Below are 15,705 nucleotides of genomic sequence, written 5' to 3' on the forward strand. Positions count from 1 at the left end.
TCCGATTTTTCTTTCTTAAAGTAATCGAGGGACACGACCGTAAGCAGCCGACTACCTGGATGAGAATCGGTAAAGCAAATCCTCTCCCTGCTTTTTAACTCGTCTCAACTTTTGAAATGGATTCTAAGCTTTTGAATCACCTTGATTTGTCTTCTTTCCCAGGCATCGACCCTACTGTGCAACTTCCTGGAAGGGGCCTTCTGCTTTCTCCATGAACTGCAGCTTCCCTGAAGTGGTCTTCCACTTTATCGATGGTTTTGCCTTAAAATTCAGATTTTTGCCACTTGACACTTCCACAACATAATATCGAATCGCACGTTATCGAATAATCAGCTGTTCAACGGCACTGGTTAATAAAAAAAAAGTCAACTGATTGAAAATTCAACCTCACTTGACGATAATATTCGATGTATTGTTATACTTCAGAAACTTTTTCTTGACTCACTTTGGTGCGTATGCCCAATGGTTTGGCTCTTGTACTTAGTTTGCAGCCTGCAAATTGGTGGAGCGGGAGCCAATTGTGATCTGTTTGAGCTTGGATTTTTTTAGCTCGAATAGCATTTGTGAATCGATGCGGACTAGGTCAGGATACCGTTGGGGAGGCCAAGGGGTGATGGTAGGCAGTGCTTCAATCCATGGTAGTACACATGGTTCGAGTTGGGTATCACAATGGTTAGACCCAACCCAGCCCATCGACACCCCTAATGATTGCAACTAGTTTCAAGAGTTCAATTGTCGGAGAGGATTTTATTTCTAATACTACGTAGGGTGTATTTGGGAACTACCTTCCCAAAGCCCATTGGGCGTCCAAAGCCCCTTGGGCCAAATAAAGTGTGTTTGGCACATTTTTTTTTTTAATCCCATTTCCCAAATGCAAGCCTTCGTGAGGCTGGAAGCCCAAGGTAACTTAGGGGTTGTCTTAGGCTTTCTCGGCATGCTAGCCTTGGGTTGATAGAAAAATTTTCTTCCGAAATTATCATCACTAACTTTTTGTTTGTTTGGTTTTTGCCTTGATAACTGTTGTTGATCTTCTTCTCTTCTCTTTTGAATAGGACCAGCATATGTGTGTGGTTGCTGGTGAAGGGCAGGCAATCATTGGCGAAAGGCGAGCGATCTAGCAAAGAGTAGGCTGTTCAGTGAAGGTCAAAGGGGCCACGCGATCTAGGTCACGACGACCTCCATGCGATGGTTCCAGCGATCAAGATCAACATTTGGTCGTGCGATTTGGGTCACGACCTATAAACTTAAGCTTTTAGAACGATTAGTAGTAATTCTATAAAATCTCAAATCTTCTTTAGGTGTGTGGATTTTCTCCGGGAAGGCTCTTAGTGGGAACTAGCTTGCGGCATTCAGCTTAGTAATTCGACAGCTTGCACTAACAAAAAGGCCAAACAGACATGCTCCTTCCTAAACACTAAGAGAGGGTTGGAATCCTTTCACCGCTTACTTAATGAGATGACGTCCAAGAAAGAGATACTCGCCTACCAAAGGCTCAAACGACTGATTAGAGCTAGTCCAAAGCATCGGAACCATTATGTTGTATGTCAAAATTCAAAATTTCAAAAGGAAAAATGATAAAGCACGTCAATAGATAAAAAAACACTCGACTCCTCATTGCAAGATTAGATCTTAAAATCGTGATTTGAGCCACAATCAAATACCATGGTATTGGAATTCCTCTTTAGAAGATGAATTTGAACGAGCTTTGTTCCTCACCTCATTATGTATTTAAAACATCACCAAATAATGATAGTCTAAAGCTATAATTGTTTCGTAGGAAATTAATAATTCTAGAAAATATTTCCTAAAAGCGATCGATTGTATTGCTTGAGATTATTAGTTAATAGAAAATATTTTTATTATTGACAATGATCTAGTCTTAACATCTTCATGTATGACAAATATACTTTTCGTTCATTCATATTTGTAAATGTTACATGTAATAATTATTAGGAAATTATTTTTTGAATCATTCATTTTCCGTTCTTTTGAGAAAATGAAAGATTTTTCCTAAAAATTGATATTTTACGTTGCTTAGAATAATCAGTCAATTAAAAATATTTTCATTATCGATAACAATTCATTTCGAAATGTTTTTATGGAAAATGAAGATATTTTTCACTCATTCATTTATCATTTGTTAGTGATGCAAGCGATCAATTTTAGAAAAATCTTAAAAAATGACCAATTTGCTCAACAGCTCATCTATAGTCCGTCGCACCCCTTACAATACCACTAAGGAATTTGGTAAATTAATCTTCCTATGCGGCCGTTAATTTTCATTTGGTTAGAGCACGGGGTGCAAATCATTTGGTCAAGAAAGAGACGTTCTTGCATTCTCTCACACTAGTTCAGCCAAAGGACATTTTCAATATTGGGAAAATCTCTGTGGCTATTGCTCCTGTCGGCTCTTGTTTCCATTTGTACCTAACCAAACGTTTGTCATGTGTTTGTGTCGCATACCTAACCAGAAATGCCTAAAAACCGTTTTTCATTGGGTGCATATGTCCAACGGTCTGGCGCTCCTACTTAGTTTGCAGCCTGCAAACAAGTCGACCGGCAGCCGGTCATAATTTGTTTGAGCTTGGATTTTTTTGGCTGGAATAGCATATGTGAATCGATGCGGACTAGTTCAGGATAACATTTCAATCCCGACAGCGGCTAAGGGGAGATGGTAGGCAGTGCTTCAATCCATGGTAGTTGACACGGTTTGAATCGGGCATCACGATAGCTAGACTCAACGCAAACCATTGACACCCCTAAATGGCAAATAATTTTGAGAGTTCAATTGTTGGAGTGGTGAGTAGTTGAAAGGTCTTATTTCTAATGCCATATAAAATCCTAATAAATACTGTGGGAAAAGTACCAAAAAAGTCATAAACATATTACATTGGTACAAATTCAATTTCGAGCCTTTTAATTAGGCTAATTTAGTTCTAAACATTTTTGAATTGGTAATAATTAAATCAATTTGAACGTAAACGTCAATCGTCCTATGTAGCATAGCCTCTAACAGCGAACGTTTTTTAATAATATTTAATAAAATTTGGAATATTTTTTTTAGTTTTTTCTTTTCTTTTATTTTCTTCTTTTTTTCATTCGTTTTTTTCCCCTTCATCTTGGCTGGCAAGGGTAGTCAGTTGTGAGTGAGACCGTGAAGGCTCTCGCTTAGGGTAGCCAATGTCCATGTCAACGTTACGTAAATTGACTGGATGTATTAAATTTGTACTAATGTAAAAATGTTTTAAGTTGAATGGATTTCAATGCAATAAATTTATGCTTTTCTTGATACTTTTTCTTCTAAGAACATATTTATCTCCAATTATATTTCTACTCACTAAAAACTCCAAAGTGGCATCGCTATTCCAAATTTACTATTCGTCGGCATTAAGTTAATTTAGCTATCAATTGTCTTACATGTCGATAGAAGTGGCGAGCGCCTAGCAAACGAACCCAACTTGGACTATGCAGCTGGAAAGGCTCCCCCAAACGATCATGGACCAAAATTAAAGATATAAAATTGGCGTCCTCATCGATAATGGGGTAGGCTAGTAATATGGAGTTTCATTACTCAAATTGGGGACAAATAAAGTTAGGGTTCCTCTGCAATAACGCCAAATTAGAGTTTCCGAAGCTGGCATGAATTAGGACATAAAATCATGCCAAACGGAGCTCTTGCTAACACGAACAAGCGTAGGGTACAATTTTTTAGGGAAAGTGTTTCCATGGAATTAATTTTCCAAACTTTCACTCGTTTGGTTAAGTAAAAAATAATTAGTTAATTGAAAACACTTTCTAGTCGGGGAAGATATTCATGCATAAAATTAGGAAAGTGAATTCATGAATTTAAGAAGATGAAAACACTTTTCCGGAATTGCTTATCTTGAAGTTTTTAGTTTTTTTTTTCTTTCATTTTAAAAATTGATTTTTTAACTTTTTTAATTCTTTTTCTTATTTCTTTTCCCTCTTCCTCTTCTGCTGATCACTAGGCCTTGGCAAATGGCCATTGGCGTGGTCTAGCCTTGGGCGAGGCTTGAGCTCAAGTCTTGCTAGCCTTGTCACAGTGAGTTGGAGCTCACTTGAGGCCAGTGAGGCTTGACCTTACTCGAGGTTGGATAGGCCAGCCTTGTTGAGCCACGGTGACGGCACTAGTGGCCTATCACAACCATCGCTGAGGCTTGGCGGAAGACGAAGAATGAAAGAAAAAGAAATGAAAATAAAAAAGAGAAAAAGAAAAAAAAACTTTTTTCATAAGATAAATTCATGAGATTGAAATCATTTTTCAAATGAGATCTAAATACTAGAAAAACATCATTGGGAAAAAGAAGGGCCTCATTGAGAGGAAAAGGCGGATGTCTATTGTAAGGCATCACGTGATAACAATCCTCGTCTAATTGCTTGCATTTGCCGCGTATAATGGTTGAATGCAAAATCGAACAAAATGCTCATGGAGAGAAAATTTAGGACGGTGGTGACATTTAAGAGTTTCCGTAGGTTAAAAAAACAGTTGCGAGTAAATGCACACAAGGAGCACCGGTTTAGAATCTCTTGTGGAAATAGCCCATTTTTAATTATTCTCGTTTGAAGTAAGGGTAAATTGATTTTTTAAGTTAATGGGCATTCCGTCCTAGGATGCTAATGCAATTTTCCAAAAGTGCACGGAAACAAAATCGACGTGGGCTGGAAATGAACCGAGGGCGTTTGTAAGATAGCGCCAAAAAATTTGCAGTCGCGAGGCAGAGTGGGGAAGCAGAGTGGGGAGTGACGACAGAACGTCAATTTTAAAGAGTCAATCCGAGGAGTTCAAGGAACACGCGATGAAGTTTTCCGGGACCACGCGCCCGTGTGAATGGTCGTCGAACCACCTAACCCGGGTCCCACGAGTTGTTCGAGTTTCCACACTGAAGCAGCGCTGTTTCTTCACAGAAGCTGCCCTTCGGCCTTCCCCCCTTCCCTTCCCTTCGCCCTCTTGTCGTCACTCAGCCACCGACCCACCTTCGGAATATCCCCCGCGCAGCTCTCTCCGGACCTCCGGGAAAGACCAAGCTGTCCACGTGCAGCGCGGGCCGATCAGGTGCAGAGAGTCGACAGGGCAACTTGGTCGATTTCGGACTGTATGTGATGCAATGATCTGAGGTCGTTGGCTAGAAAAAAATATAGAAAAAGTGACAGTGAAAATGACGGTGGTTGAGCTGTGTACGAACTCTTAAAACGATCTTCTCTGCCGTGATGAAATTTGTAATGTCTAATCTTCCGCGACGAGAGTCTGCCCAATATTTCGTTCCCACTCGCTCGCAGCCCCCCACTTGAAATACACTTTGAAGTAGTTGGTAGTTTGATCATGACGTCTCGAGTCTTCTCTAAAGTAAAGGGCAGGGTCAACACTCGTCTCAATTCGTGGAACCTGCCCGGCTGGCTATAAAAGCCCCTCCCCGTGCAAAGGCAAGAGGCACCGACGCAGAGTACGGCACTTAGTCACGGGGTTTTAGTTGTAATAGCGAGGGATCCGAGGTGAGGAAGCATCCTCGGCAGCACTGCCGTTATTAGGGTTCGACGTGTCTCTCTCTCTCTGATCGTCCGATGGCTCAAGAGACTCAGAACCACACGCTCTCGGTGTCCGGCTGGGCTGCCTACGACTCCTCCGGCGAGATCAAACCCTACACCTTCAAACGCAGGTGGGTCGGGAGTGTCGGGACGGTGCGCTTAATGAAGCACTTGAGTCTGCATTTGTACATAGCTCTGAAGCGAGTGATATGATGGCTTTTTACTTTTGTTCTGATGACGAAACAGAGAGAATGGCGTGAACGATGTGACGATCAAGGTCTTGTACTGTGGAATTTGCCACACCGATCTCCACTATGCCAAGAACGACTGGGGCATCACCATGTACCCTGTTGTCCCTGGGTACTCTCTCTCTCTCTCTCTCTCTCTCTCGCGTTCATAAATCAATATGCACTTTTGCCTTGAAAAAATGGACGAGTCCGAGTGACAAAATTCGGCCCGCTTCGAGCTTGGCACTGTCCTCATCTCATTCCAATAGGGAGTGTGATTGGATTTGTTTATTGCTGCTGGGATATGGTGAGCTAACTGGATCGCGCATGACGAATGAAACAGGCATGAAATAACGGGGGTGGTGATTAAGGTGGGATGCAACGCGGGCAAGTTCAAGATCGGGGACCGTGTCGGGTTGGGCTGCCTGGCGGCCTCCTGCCTCAAGTGCGAGTTCTGTGCCGACTCCCAGGAGAACTACTGCGACCAGATGCAGTTCACGTACAACGGCATCTTCTGGGACGGCTCCATCACCTATGGTGGCTACTCCAACGTCATCGTCGCCGATTACCGGTAACCTCTCGCCTTCTCTCTTTCCAATTTTCGTTCGTTTCTTTTTTGTTTTTGTTCAATTGAAAGACAGAGACGGTACAATGCACGTGTAATCGGAATCTCTATGAACTATTGTTGTCGGATTTCCATGGAAGAGATTCCAATGCACGCAATTCATGTGAGTTTTTGCGCTTCGTACTTTATATGTCTTCACCATCTCGCTGAACTCAGGGAGAGTAAATTGCAAAAAAAAAAAAAAAAAAAAAAAAAAGACTGACGCGAGTGGCATTGAACTCAAAAACAGGGGAGCCTATCTTTGACCATGTTGATTATGAACTGCCACTTCCGTTCTATTCGTCACATGATTAGGTAGACCTGAATATAAGTTGTTTTATCATTCTGATTAAACTAACTTACGAAAAAAAAAATAATAGACCTATGTACGGGAATTGTGAAAACGTTGGACAGAAAAGTCAGTTCAATCTGGTGACCCGTTTCGGCCCATGTTCAGCCCTTTTAGGCTCCGATTTCATGGAATGGACGAGATTGAGTAACAAAGCCATGCTCGTCAATCCAGAGGACAACATAACACGATAGACCGTTTGATACGATCTATCTGGTTGAATAGGTCTAAAACTTAGTCCGCTTAATGATTGCACTAACTTGAAATCCTTTGGTCCGGGTCGCTTGCTTGTGCAGATATGTGGTGCGCATACCCGAGAACTTACCCATGGACTCGGTGGCACCACTGCTGTGCGCGGGAATCACGGTGTTCAGCCCGCTGAAGGACAACGGCATGCTGGGCTCGCCGGGTAAGAAGATGGGGGTGGTGGGGCTCGGCGGGCTTGGCCACGTGGCGGTTAAGTTCGGGAAGGCGTTCGGCCACCATGTCACGGTCCTCAGCACATCCCCATCGAAAGAGACAGAGGCCAAGGGGCGCTTGGGTGCTGATGACTTCATTGTCAGCACCAATTCTCAGCAAATGCAGGTTTGACCTTAGTTTTGGTCGGTCTTGGCACGTTAAAGAATGAGTCAAACCTATACTAATTTATGCTGAAGAAAGGCGATGCGTTTTATCAATCTTAAATTGATTTTATTGGGCTGTTTTATAGGCCGGGAAGAGGAGCCTGGATTTCATTTTGGACACGGTATCGGCTCAGCACTCTCTTGGGCCCATCCTGGAGTTGCTCAAAGTGGATGGAACTTTGGTCATGGTGGGTGCACCTGATCAGCCCCTCGAATTGCCTTCCTTCCCTCTAATTTTCGGTAAATTTCCCTCTTAATCTTTAGCTCTAACATGTCAATTATAAATTCACTATAATAACTATTTTCCTGGGAATTTTTTTTTTTTTTAAATTAGGTAAAAGGAGTGTCAAGGTAGCATGACAGGAGGGATGAGAGATACGCAGGAGATGATGGATTTGTGCGGCAAACACAACATCACTTGTGACGTCGAGGTCATCGCCCCAGACACGATCAATGAGGCCATGGACCGCCTTGCCAAGAACGATGTGAGATACCGGTTCGTGATCGACATCGCTGGGAGGATATCGAATATTTGAAGATGGTGTGAGCCAGGCTTGGGGCTTATCGGATACAAATCACTACTCCCATAATTGCAGACACTATTTATCTATATTTGTCTTTGTCATCTGTTGGCCTTTCAGTCGTAATCATTCACCTCATCCTAGTCATTCATCCTACACTTTTAGAGCTTATATTGCAACAAGCCCTTGTCCGATTTTCATAAGAAACAATAAAAAAGAAATGACAAGAAATGAAATAAAGCTTCGCAAGTTCTATATGGGCTTAAAGCATTTGGATGGCAGTTTACCGTATGGGCCTTATCTATGCTTATAAACCGTCCAAATACAAAATCAAAAAAGGCCTAAACGTCATGGAAACTTGACTATCGAAGGCAGTTAACATTGCTGACAACACAGTACTCTCGTTTCCTGGTTCTCGCTATCCCCAATGAAATGTGGCTTTATACATGGTAGTTCGATATGATGCGATGAACGCGTGGCATCGTGAATCATGCATGAATCTGTGCGATCGAGAAGCCGCTCTCAATGAGGCGGGAACTGAAGTGGGACCCTCAAACGCCACGTGGCGAGTCTCTAGCCCATATTTAGGTTGACGTTGAGGAGTGGAAGCAAGAATTTCTTAGACTCGTAAGGACCAATTTCGAGATGAGAAGCAAGCAATTGCATATGACTATATGTTTTAGATACGCGTCTGTTTGAAGGGCACGGCTCTACTAAAGCAATAAAGTGGACTCAAAACCCTCACGTCCATATCCTTTCGTAGCATAAGTAAAGGTCAATTTTTAATAAGGACGTATGCATTCGTGTATTGTTTTCATTAGAGAAGAAACTATAGGTCGAATTTTTCTTAATAACATGGTCAGTATTAAGATAATTTTAATCGAGGTATGCGTAGTAGAAGATGTTGTTGCACTACACCAATAAGATAAATCTTACATAAAGTACTTTACCTAGACTTTGGCTCATGCTTTACTAGATATATCATGGATTCGAGATTTACCTGCATAAGTTGTATTTGCGCGTTAAAAATAAAAAATAAAAAACGGCAAACATGCTAGATACCGTTAGCTATCTAGAATTAGTGAGATGCGTAATATTTTCCTCCATCTTTGATTAGAGGAAACTTTTTGCAACCATACCATTGATTAGTGAGTTACAAGTAGACTTGTCAAAATTGGTCATATATATATTTTAACCCATATTTGATGGATTGAATTGTTTATGTATTACTTATATTCAATAAATATGTTAATAATATAGGTGTTGAATAGGTTTACAACTTACTTAAATTTAACCTACTTTTAGTTGAGTCTCTTAACTCTCTATTGCCCTCACTCAGTTTCATGCTGACTCATTCTGCCTTTTCACCTCAATTTGGTTCAAGAGGTGAGTAAGATTTCTTTGCCTTCACATGCATCAAATTTCTTGTGGTATCTTTCTGGTAAAGTCAAATAGAAGTTTGAGACATTCCAAAGTGACAAAGAGCATTTGTTTCTCTATCCTACACTGACACGCTTTGTGGAGCCAATTTGAGAGATTCCGCCTTACCTTCCTTTCCCAGGACTGAAAGCTGCCTTCACGTGCGTCAAATTTCTTGTGGAATCTTTCTGGTAAAGTCAACTCGAAGTTTGAGACATTCCAAAATGATGAAGAACATTTGTTTCTCTATCCTACACTGATACCCTTTGTGTAGCCAATTCTGAGCATACTAATTCATTCTTCTTATTCTAGTTGATGATCATCTCTAGATATTGGGGCAAGACAAGTGATTTACCAAAAGCAAGAACCAAAGATAAGGAGTGTTGAGAGTCCATAACACTCTGTATAAAAAAATCATGAAATTAAGATATATAGTTTTTGAATGGAGGAGCCAAAAGTATGAAATGAAAAAGGGAATGGAAAAGTTGGGGCATGAAAAAAGAAAAGAAAAAGCAACGCGATGTAAGAACACGACAAATGCCCATGTATATGAAAAAAAAAAGTTGAGAAACAAAGGAAATAATTTATATGGCATTCCAATCCAATGTTTGATAAATAGCAAAACTCTCATATGTTCAGACAAATGTACCCACGTAATGATAGACTCTTGAAACTGATGAAATGCCCATGAATGAAAGAATCTCATAAGGAATGAAGTTAATAATGATGTTCAAATAATCAGCAATTTCGAAACCTCTTGAAATTTTTTTTGAGCCAATGAGCCTTTCATACTTAACCCTAACACTAAGCTTACATTGCATCTCTTAATCAAGTTTCTTCAAATTGGGATTGTCTGGGCCAACATGTGAGTTTCACATCGAGTCCAATCGCTAGAACAAGTGAGAGCAAGGTTATTTTTATCTCATCTCATCTTTAGATTTCTTGACTTGTAAACTTGTCGAAGATGATGATCATTGATTATTTCACTTATTAGCCAATGATGCTTATCCATTGTTGAAATTGCAATGAAGCCCACAGTACAATCTTTTGGAAAGACCTCTTAGATTAGTGAATCCGTACCTATTGCTAATGACTCTCAAAGCCTTTGACACTAATAGTGTGACATATGATGAGTCTTCAAATTTCGTTCCCACATTAATGATTGAATCAATAGCATTTTATTGAGAGTATGTGAAAACTCTTTTCTAACTAAAGAGCTATTGTTTGACATATTCAACAAACCTATTTCACGAGTTATGATCATTGTATCATGACAATGATATTTCTCTTAGAGGAATTTGAGGATTGATGATATTCGATAAGCTGGACAACAATTCCATTATATTGAATGACATTAAATATCTTCATAATGATTGGATTTGGCTTAGTTCATTCATGCAATCGATACTTTCAATAAAATCTCGACTTTCACGATGTTAGGAGTAATACCACGATAAATCCCAAATTGGTATATTTATGTTAAATTTACCTCAAACAAATTTTTTTTACTACTAAACCCTAAATTAGTACACTCGTGACACCTTGATCCTTTTTTTTTTTTTTTTTTTTGGGGTCAAAAGTGCTTCTCCTTTTCATTTACTTGGATAAGTTCGGGGTAATAACATCAGCGCTAAGTAAATCGATTAAACCGATCGGGGGGTAGCTCACCCAGTTTGGAGGTAGGTAATGCTGTCTTTGGGCCCTTGCAAGCCGGTCAGCGGGCCTATTGGCATCTCTACCGGTGGGTCAAAGTCGGCCCGGAAGTTTTTCTTTTCTCTCGGATCCGATCCACCAGCCCCCGCCACTTCCCGGTTTGGTGTTGTCTCCTCTTCAACCGCTTGCACGAGCATCGGTGAGTCGAGTGTACTTCAAAGTCTTTGTCTTTGTTCGGGCGTTTGAGAGAGAAGTCTAGGGTTTCCGCGGTGCTACTACTTCCGCTTGTTTGGTGAGGCGGCTTTGATCGTCTTCACGAATCCGTCCACCTGGCAGCCTCGATGGTCTCGGCAGATGCAGGCAATGGCGCTCCGGTGCTTGATTTGTCCTCTGTTTTGTTCCAGATCTGCTCCTCTGTTTCGTTCGAGATCTGGTGCCGTTGAGTTCGAACTTGGCGCCGTGGCTTCTTCTTCCTCCAGATCTGGTGAGTTTTCGGTGATCTCGATGAAGGGGGCTCCGCTTTCGTTCCTGTTCGGCATCCCTTCATCTTCGGCCTCGGGAGCATGGGTTGCGCGGTTTTGACCCTTCTATGTTTCTTCTTCCAGTTCTGGATCTGCTCGGTTCAATCTGGTCGCCGTCTCCCCATATTCCTCTAGATCTGGTAAGTTACCTACTGTCCCGACCGAGAGAGCTGTGGTTGCGTTTCTGGCCCGTGCAGATGTAGCCTCGAGAGCGTGGGATAAGGGATTTTGACTCTCCTCTGATGTTTCTTCCAGCTCTGCTGCATTCTCCGAGGCTTCGTTTAAAGATCCTGTCTTGCCTTCCTCAGTAGATATCATTTGGCAATTCTGGTGCTCTACTCTGTCTTCCTCCGGTTCTGGAGCACCAACAACAGAGGAGTCAAGAACACCCCTGTTGTCAGCTATGTCTCGCTCCCCTCGGTTCTCGTCCATTTGGGTGCTCGCTTCCCCAACAACATATGAGTCGAGCGCACCCCTGTTTCCAGCCATATCTCGCTCCTCCGTGTTTTCTGCCGTTTGGTTTCTCTCCGTGTCAGTAGTTCAAATTCCTCCCCCACATATGAGGCGTCTATATTTATGCTCGAGTATTTAGTGGTGGCGGTTTCCATCTCGGCTTTTGAGATGTTCTCGCTTTACCGCTGCTCGATTTTTTTTACAACTCGTGTAGCTCTCATGTAGTGCGATTGCTTTGGATAGGGTCTGCTGCGAAGACAGGGGATGGTGCTAAAAAACAAACCTGTTTCGATCTTTCCAAATGCACCACATAGCCGTGGCAATTAAGTTAATATCTCGATCTCTGTTTGGGTCTTCTTTTTGGGAGCGTAGCCATTCATCAACTCGTGTTAATACAATCCTGGATATCTTTACTTGCAGGGGACTAGCTCGCCATAACTGGATAGTCCAGGGACATAACAAGAGTGCATGTTCGGGTCTCAACTTCTTTCTTATAGATTGGGCATATAGGATCAGGTACAATTCTCCTCTTGTGCAGGTTTTCCACTGTAGGAAGTGCATTCTGGCAATCATTCCATAGAAACTGTTTAACGTGAGGAAGAGTATTCGATTGCCAAATAAATTTCTAGAGGTCTGGCTTTGTTTGATGAGAGGAGGATGCTGTTGTGTGGAGGGTGTTGGTTGTTTGATTTCTGATGTGGATATATCCGCTTTTCACCGAATTGTCCCCTGATTTGTTGCTCATCCATACCCGCTTATCTGCTGTAGAAGGTAATCCAATGGGAGTTTCCAGTATTTCCTGGACTCTTTGATCATCAAACATTGTCCGTAACATACTCTCTTTCCATTTCCCATCTTGATGTTCTATTAATGCCTCCACTTTATGTGGTTCATTTCTTGCCGCTGGCCCTCCGATAATACCGCTTCAACAGCCCACATCACTTTCGGAGTGATCGAGTCTCTCCCTAAAACTATGCTTTGCCATCCCCAAGACGGTCTACTACCTTTTCCGGCTTGCCAAAAGTCATCTTGCGGGTAGTAAAGACCCTTCATTAGTTGGCTTAGAAGTGAAGATGGCTGCTGAGAAATTCGCCAAGCTTGCTTACCTAACATCGCCTTATTGAAGGCTAAGAGATCTTTAAAGCCGAGCCCGCCTTCCCCTTTTCTGAGTTTTAAGTTCTCCCATTTCTTCCAATGAATTCCAGCAGCTTTATGCCCATTCCTCCACCAAAATTTGGCGATTTTCTTCTCACAGGGAGTTTGAAAATAGACATAGCATATTGTGGGATGGCCTGCACTACTGATTTAATCAATATTTCTTTCCCGATTTCGACAGCAAATTATCCTTCCAGCTCTCTAACTTCATGTTGACTCTTGCAATAATCCATGCAAACAGTTCTTTTTTCGATCCTCCCCAATCCGATGGAATTCCGAGATACTTCCCCGTTTTCTCTATTTCTTGTACTCTTAACATCTCAGCCATATTTCTTCTCAGATTCATAGGGCAATTTTTACTGAAATAGATACCTGATTTGTTGAGATTAATGGCCTGTCCTGGAACTTGCTCTTTCTCTCTCGTGTTCTCACCTTATGTAGCACCTCCTGAACAATCAAAATATTGTCTTGAATTTGTCTTCCCCCCACAAAGGCGCTTTGTTCTTCGGCTATGAGGTCTGGTAATAATGGTTTTAATCGATTGGTCATAACTTTGGAAATGATTTTGTATATGAAATTGCACAAGCTGATGGGACGGAATTGCTCTAGCTTTTCGGGGTTTTGGACTTTGGGAATAAGGGTGATCTGGGTTTTATTTATGACTGGATTTAGCTGTCCTGTTTCAAAGAATTACTTTACTTCGCTGAAAATCCCCTGCCTGAGATCTGGCCAATGCTTTTTGTAAAACAGCCCATTTAGGCCATCCGGTCCTGGAGCCTGGAGCCTTGTTACCTCCTAATTGCCGCATTGCCTCCGTGACCTCCTCTATTGTGACAGATTTTACCAACCTCTGGTTCGTTCTTCCATCTACTAAGGTTGGAATTTGTTGGATGACGGGTTGAAAGTCTCTCGCCCCCACAGACAAATACAAGCTTTTGAAGAAAGTTTCTGTTATCTCCTTCAAGTGCTGGTCACCTTGCACCCATTCATCATTTGCGTTTTTGAGTAAGGTGATCCTGTTTCTGTTTCTTCGCTGAATAGTTGTTGCATGGAAAAACTTTGTGTTTCTGTCATCCCACTTTAGCCGTTGATTCGTGAGCGCATCCCCCAAAACATCTCCTCATGCCGCCAAAGCTTTTCTATTTCCCGATTGATCCCCTTTGCTGTCTCAGCTTCGTCATGTACACCTTTTCCATTGGACAGCCTTCTTAATACATTTTTCAGCTCATCAATTTTCTGTTTAGCATTATGAAATCCGTGTCCGCTCCACTTTGTGTCAATTGTTTAGCCACCATATGCAGCTTTTGAGTTAGATTCAGCCCTTGGGATTCTCCTTCAGCCCATATCTGTTTAACTAGCAACCTGCTTTCCTCATCTTCTGCTCAGAAAGCTTCATATCGGAAGGTCTTCCTTTTCTTATTTTGCCATGCGTGTAGGGATATAATAATGGGGATGTGATCAGACCCTATAGCTGGTAGTGCGATACTTTCTGCATTAGGATAAGAAATTCTCCAATCTAAATTGCAAAGACCCCGTCAAGTCTCTCTTTGACGAATTGATCTCTGATCGGTTGTTGGTCCAGTGAAGGCGCAGCCTTTTTGGATTCCGGATCCATTAGTGAGCACTTGCCAAGAAAGTCCCGAAGAAGGCTGTGAGTCGGTAGTTTTCCACTCGTTTGCTGCCTACTTTCTCCCGGTGGTGCAATACCTCATTGAAGTCCCCCACACAAAGCCATGGTAAGTGGTAACTTCTACTGCGATTCTAAAAACTAATTTTTTACTATAAAAAAACCATAAATTGGTATATTTATGACAATTTTACCCTTTATTGGTTTCCATTAAATTGGATTAATATCAAAAATATTACAAAACTGGTAAATTTATGACAAACGAGGGATAAAGTGTTAGACTGGTAATTTAGTTATAAACATTTTGAGCTTTTTAATTAGGCTAATTTAGTTATAAACATTTTCAAATTGGCAACAATTAAATCAATCTGGACGTAAACATCAACCGTCCTATGTAGCATAGCCGCCGCTGACAGGTAATTATAGTTTTTTCTTTTATTTTATTTTCTTCTTTTTTTCATTTGTTTTTTTTCCCTTCATCTTGGCTGGCAAGGGTAGTCAGTTGTGAGTGAGATCGTGAAGGCTCTCACTCAGGGCAGCCAATGTCCATGTCAGCGATTTCCAACATAAATTGGCCGGATGTATTAAATTTGTACTAATGTAAAAATGTTTTAGATTGAATCGATTTCAATGCAATAAGTTTATGTTTTTCTTGATACTTTTTCTTCTAAGAACACATTTATCTCCAATTATATTTCTACTCACTAAAAACTCTAAAGTGGTATCGCTATTCCAAATTTACTATTCGTCGGCATTAAGTTAATTTAGCTATCAATTTGTCTTACATGTCGATAGAAGTGGCGAGCGCCTAGCAGACGGACCCAACTTGGACTACGTAGCTGGAAAGGCTCCCCCAAACGATCATGGACCAAAATTAAAGATATAAAATTGGCGTCCTCACCGATAATGGGGTAGCGCTAGTAATATGGAGTTTCATTACACAAATTGGGGACAAATAAAATTAGGGTTCCTCCGCAATAATGCCAAATTAGAGTTTTTGAAGCTGGCA

At 41.5% G+C, this 15,705-nt stretch overlaps 1 protein-coding gene and 1 long non-coding RNA gene across 3 annotated transcripts; both read left to right on the forward strand.

Moving 5' to 3' along the window:
- Positions 1–5,448: 5,448 nt before the first annotated feature.
- On the forward strand, positions 5,449–8,125 carry LOC104448865 (probable cinnamyl alcohol dehydrogenase 6). Of its 2 annotated transcripts, none has more exons than XM_039315180.1 (6): positions 5,449–5,675; positions 5,791–5,904; positions 6,115–6,342; positions 7,021–7,309; positions 7,434–7,590; positions 7,684–8,125. In XM_039315180.1, the coding sequence occupies exons 1-6, from the start codon at positions 5,581–5,583 to the stop codon at positions 7,881–7,883; spliced, it is 1,083 nt and encodes a 360-aa protein (XP_039171114.1). In that variant the 5' UTR covers positions 5,449–5,580; the 3' UTR covers positions 7,884–8,125. The 2 variants fall into 2 exon arrangements, with proteins under 2 accessions (XP_039171114.1, XP_010061094.2); XM_010062792.3 differs by having other exon boundaries at positions 7,434–7,587; positions 7,682–8,125.
- Positions 8,126–11,313: 3,188 nt separating this feature from the next.
- Positions 11,314–11,982, forward strand: LOC120294804. Its single transcript, XR_005552119.1, has 3 exons — positions 11,314–11,424; positions 11,546–11,601; positions 11,717–11,982. It is a non-coding gene; the product is annotated as an uncharacterized LOC120294804 (long non-coding RNA).
- Positions 11,983–15,705: the final 3,723 nt, after the last annotated feature.

The sequence above is a fragment of the Eucalyptus grandis genome, chromosome 6, assembly GCF_016545825.1.
Source record: "Eucalyptus grandis isolate ANBG69807.140 chromosome 6, ASM1654582v1, whole genome shotgun sequence".
NCBI classification, from domain to species: domain Eukaryota; kingdom Viridiplantae; phylum Streptophyta; class Magnoliopsida; order Myrtales; family Myrtaceae; genus Eucalyptus; species Eucalyptus grandis.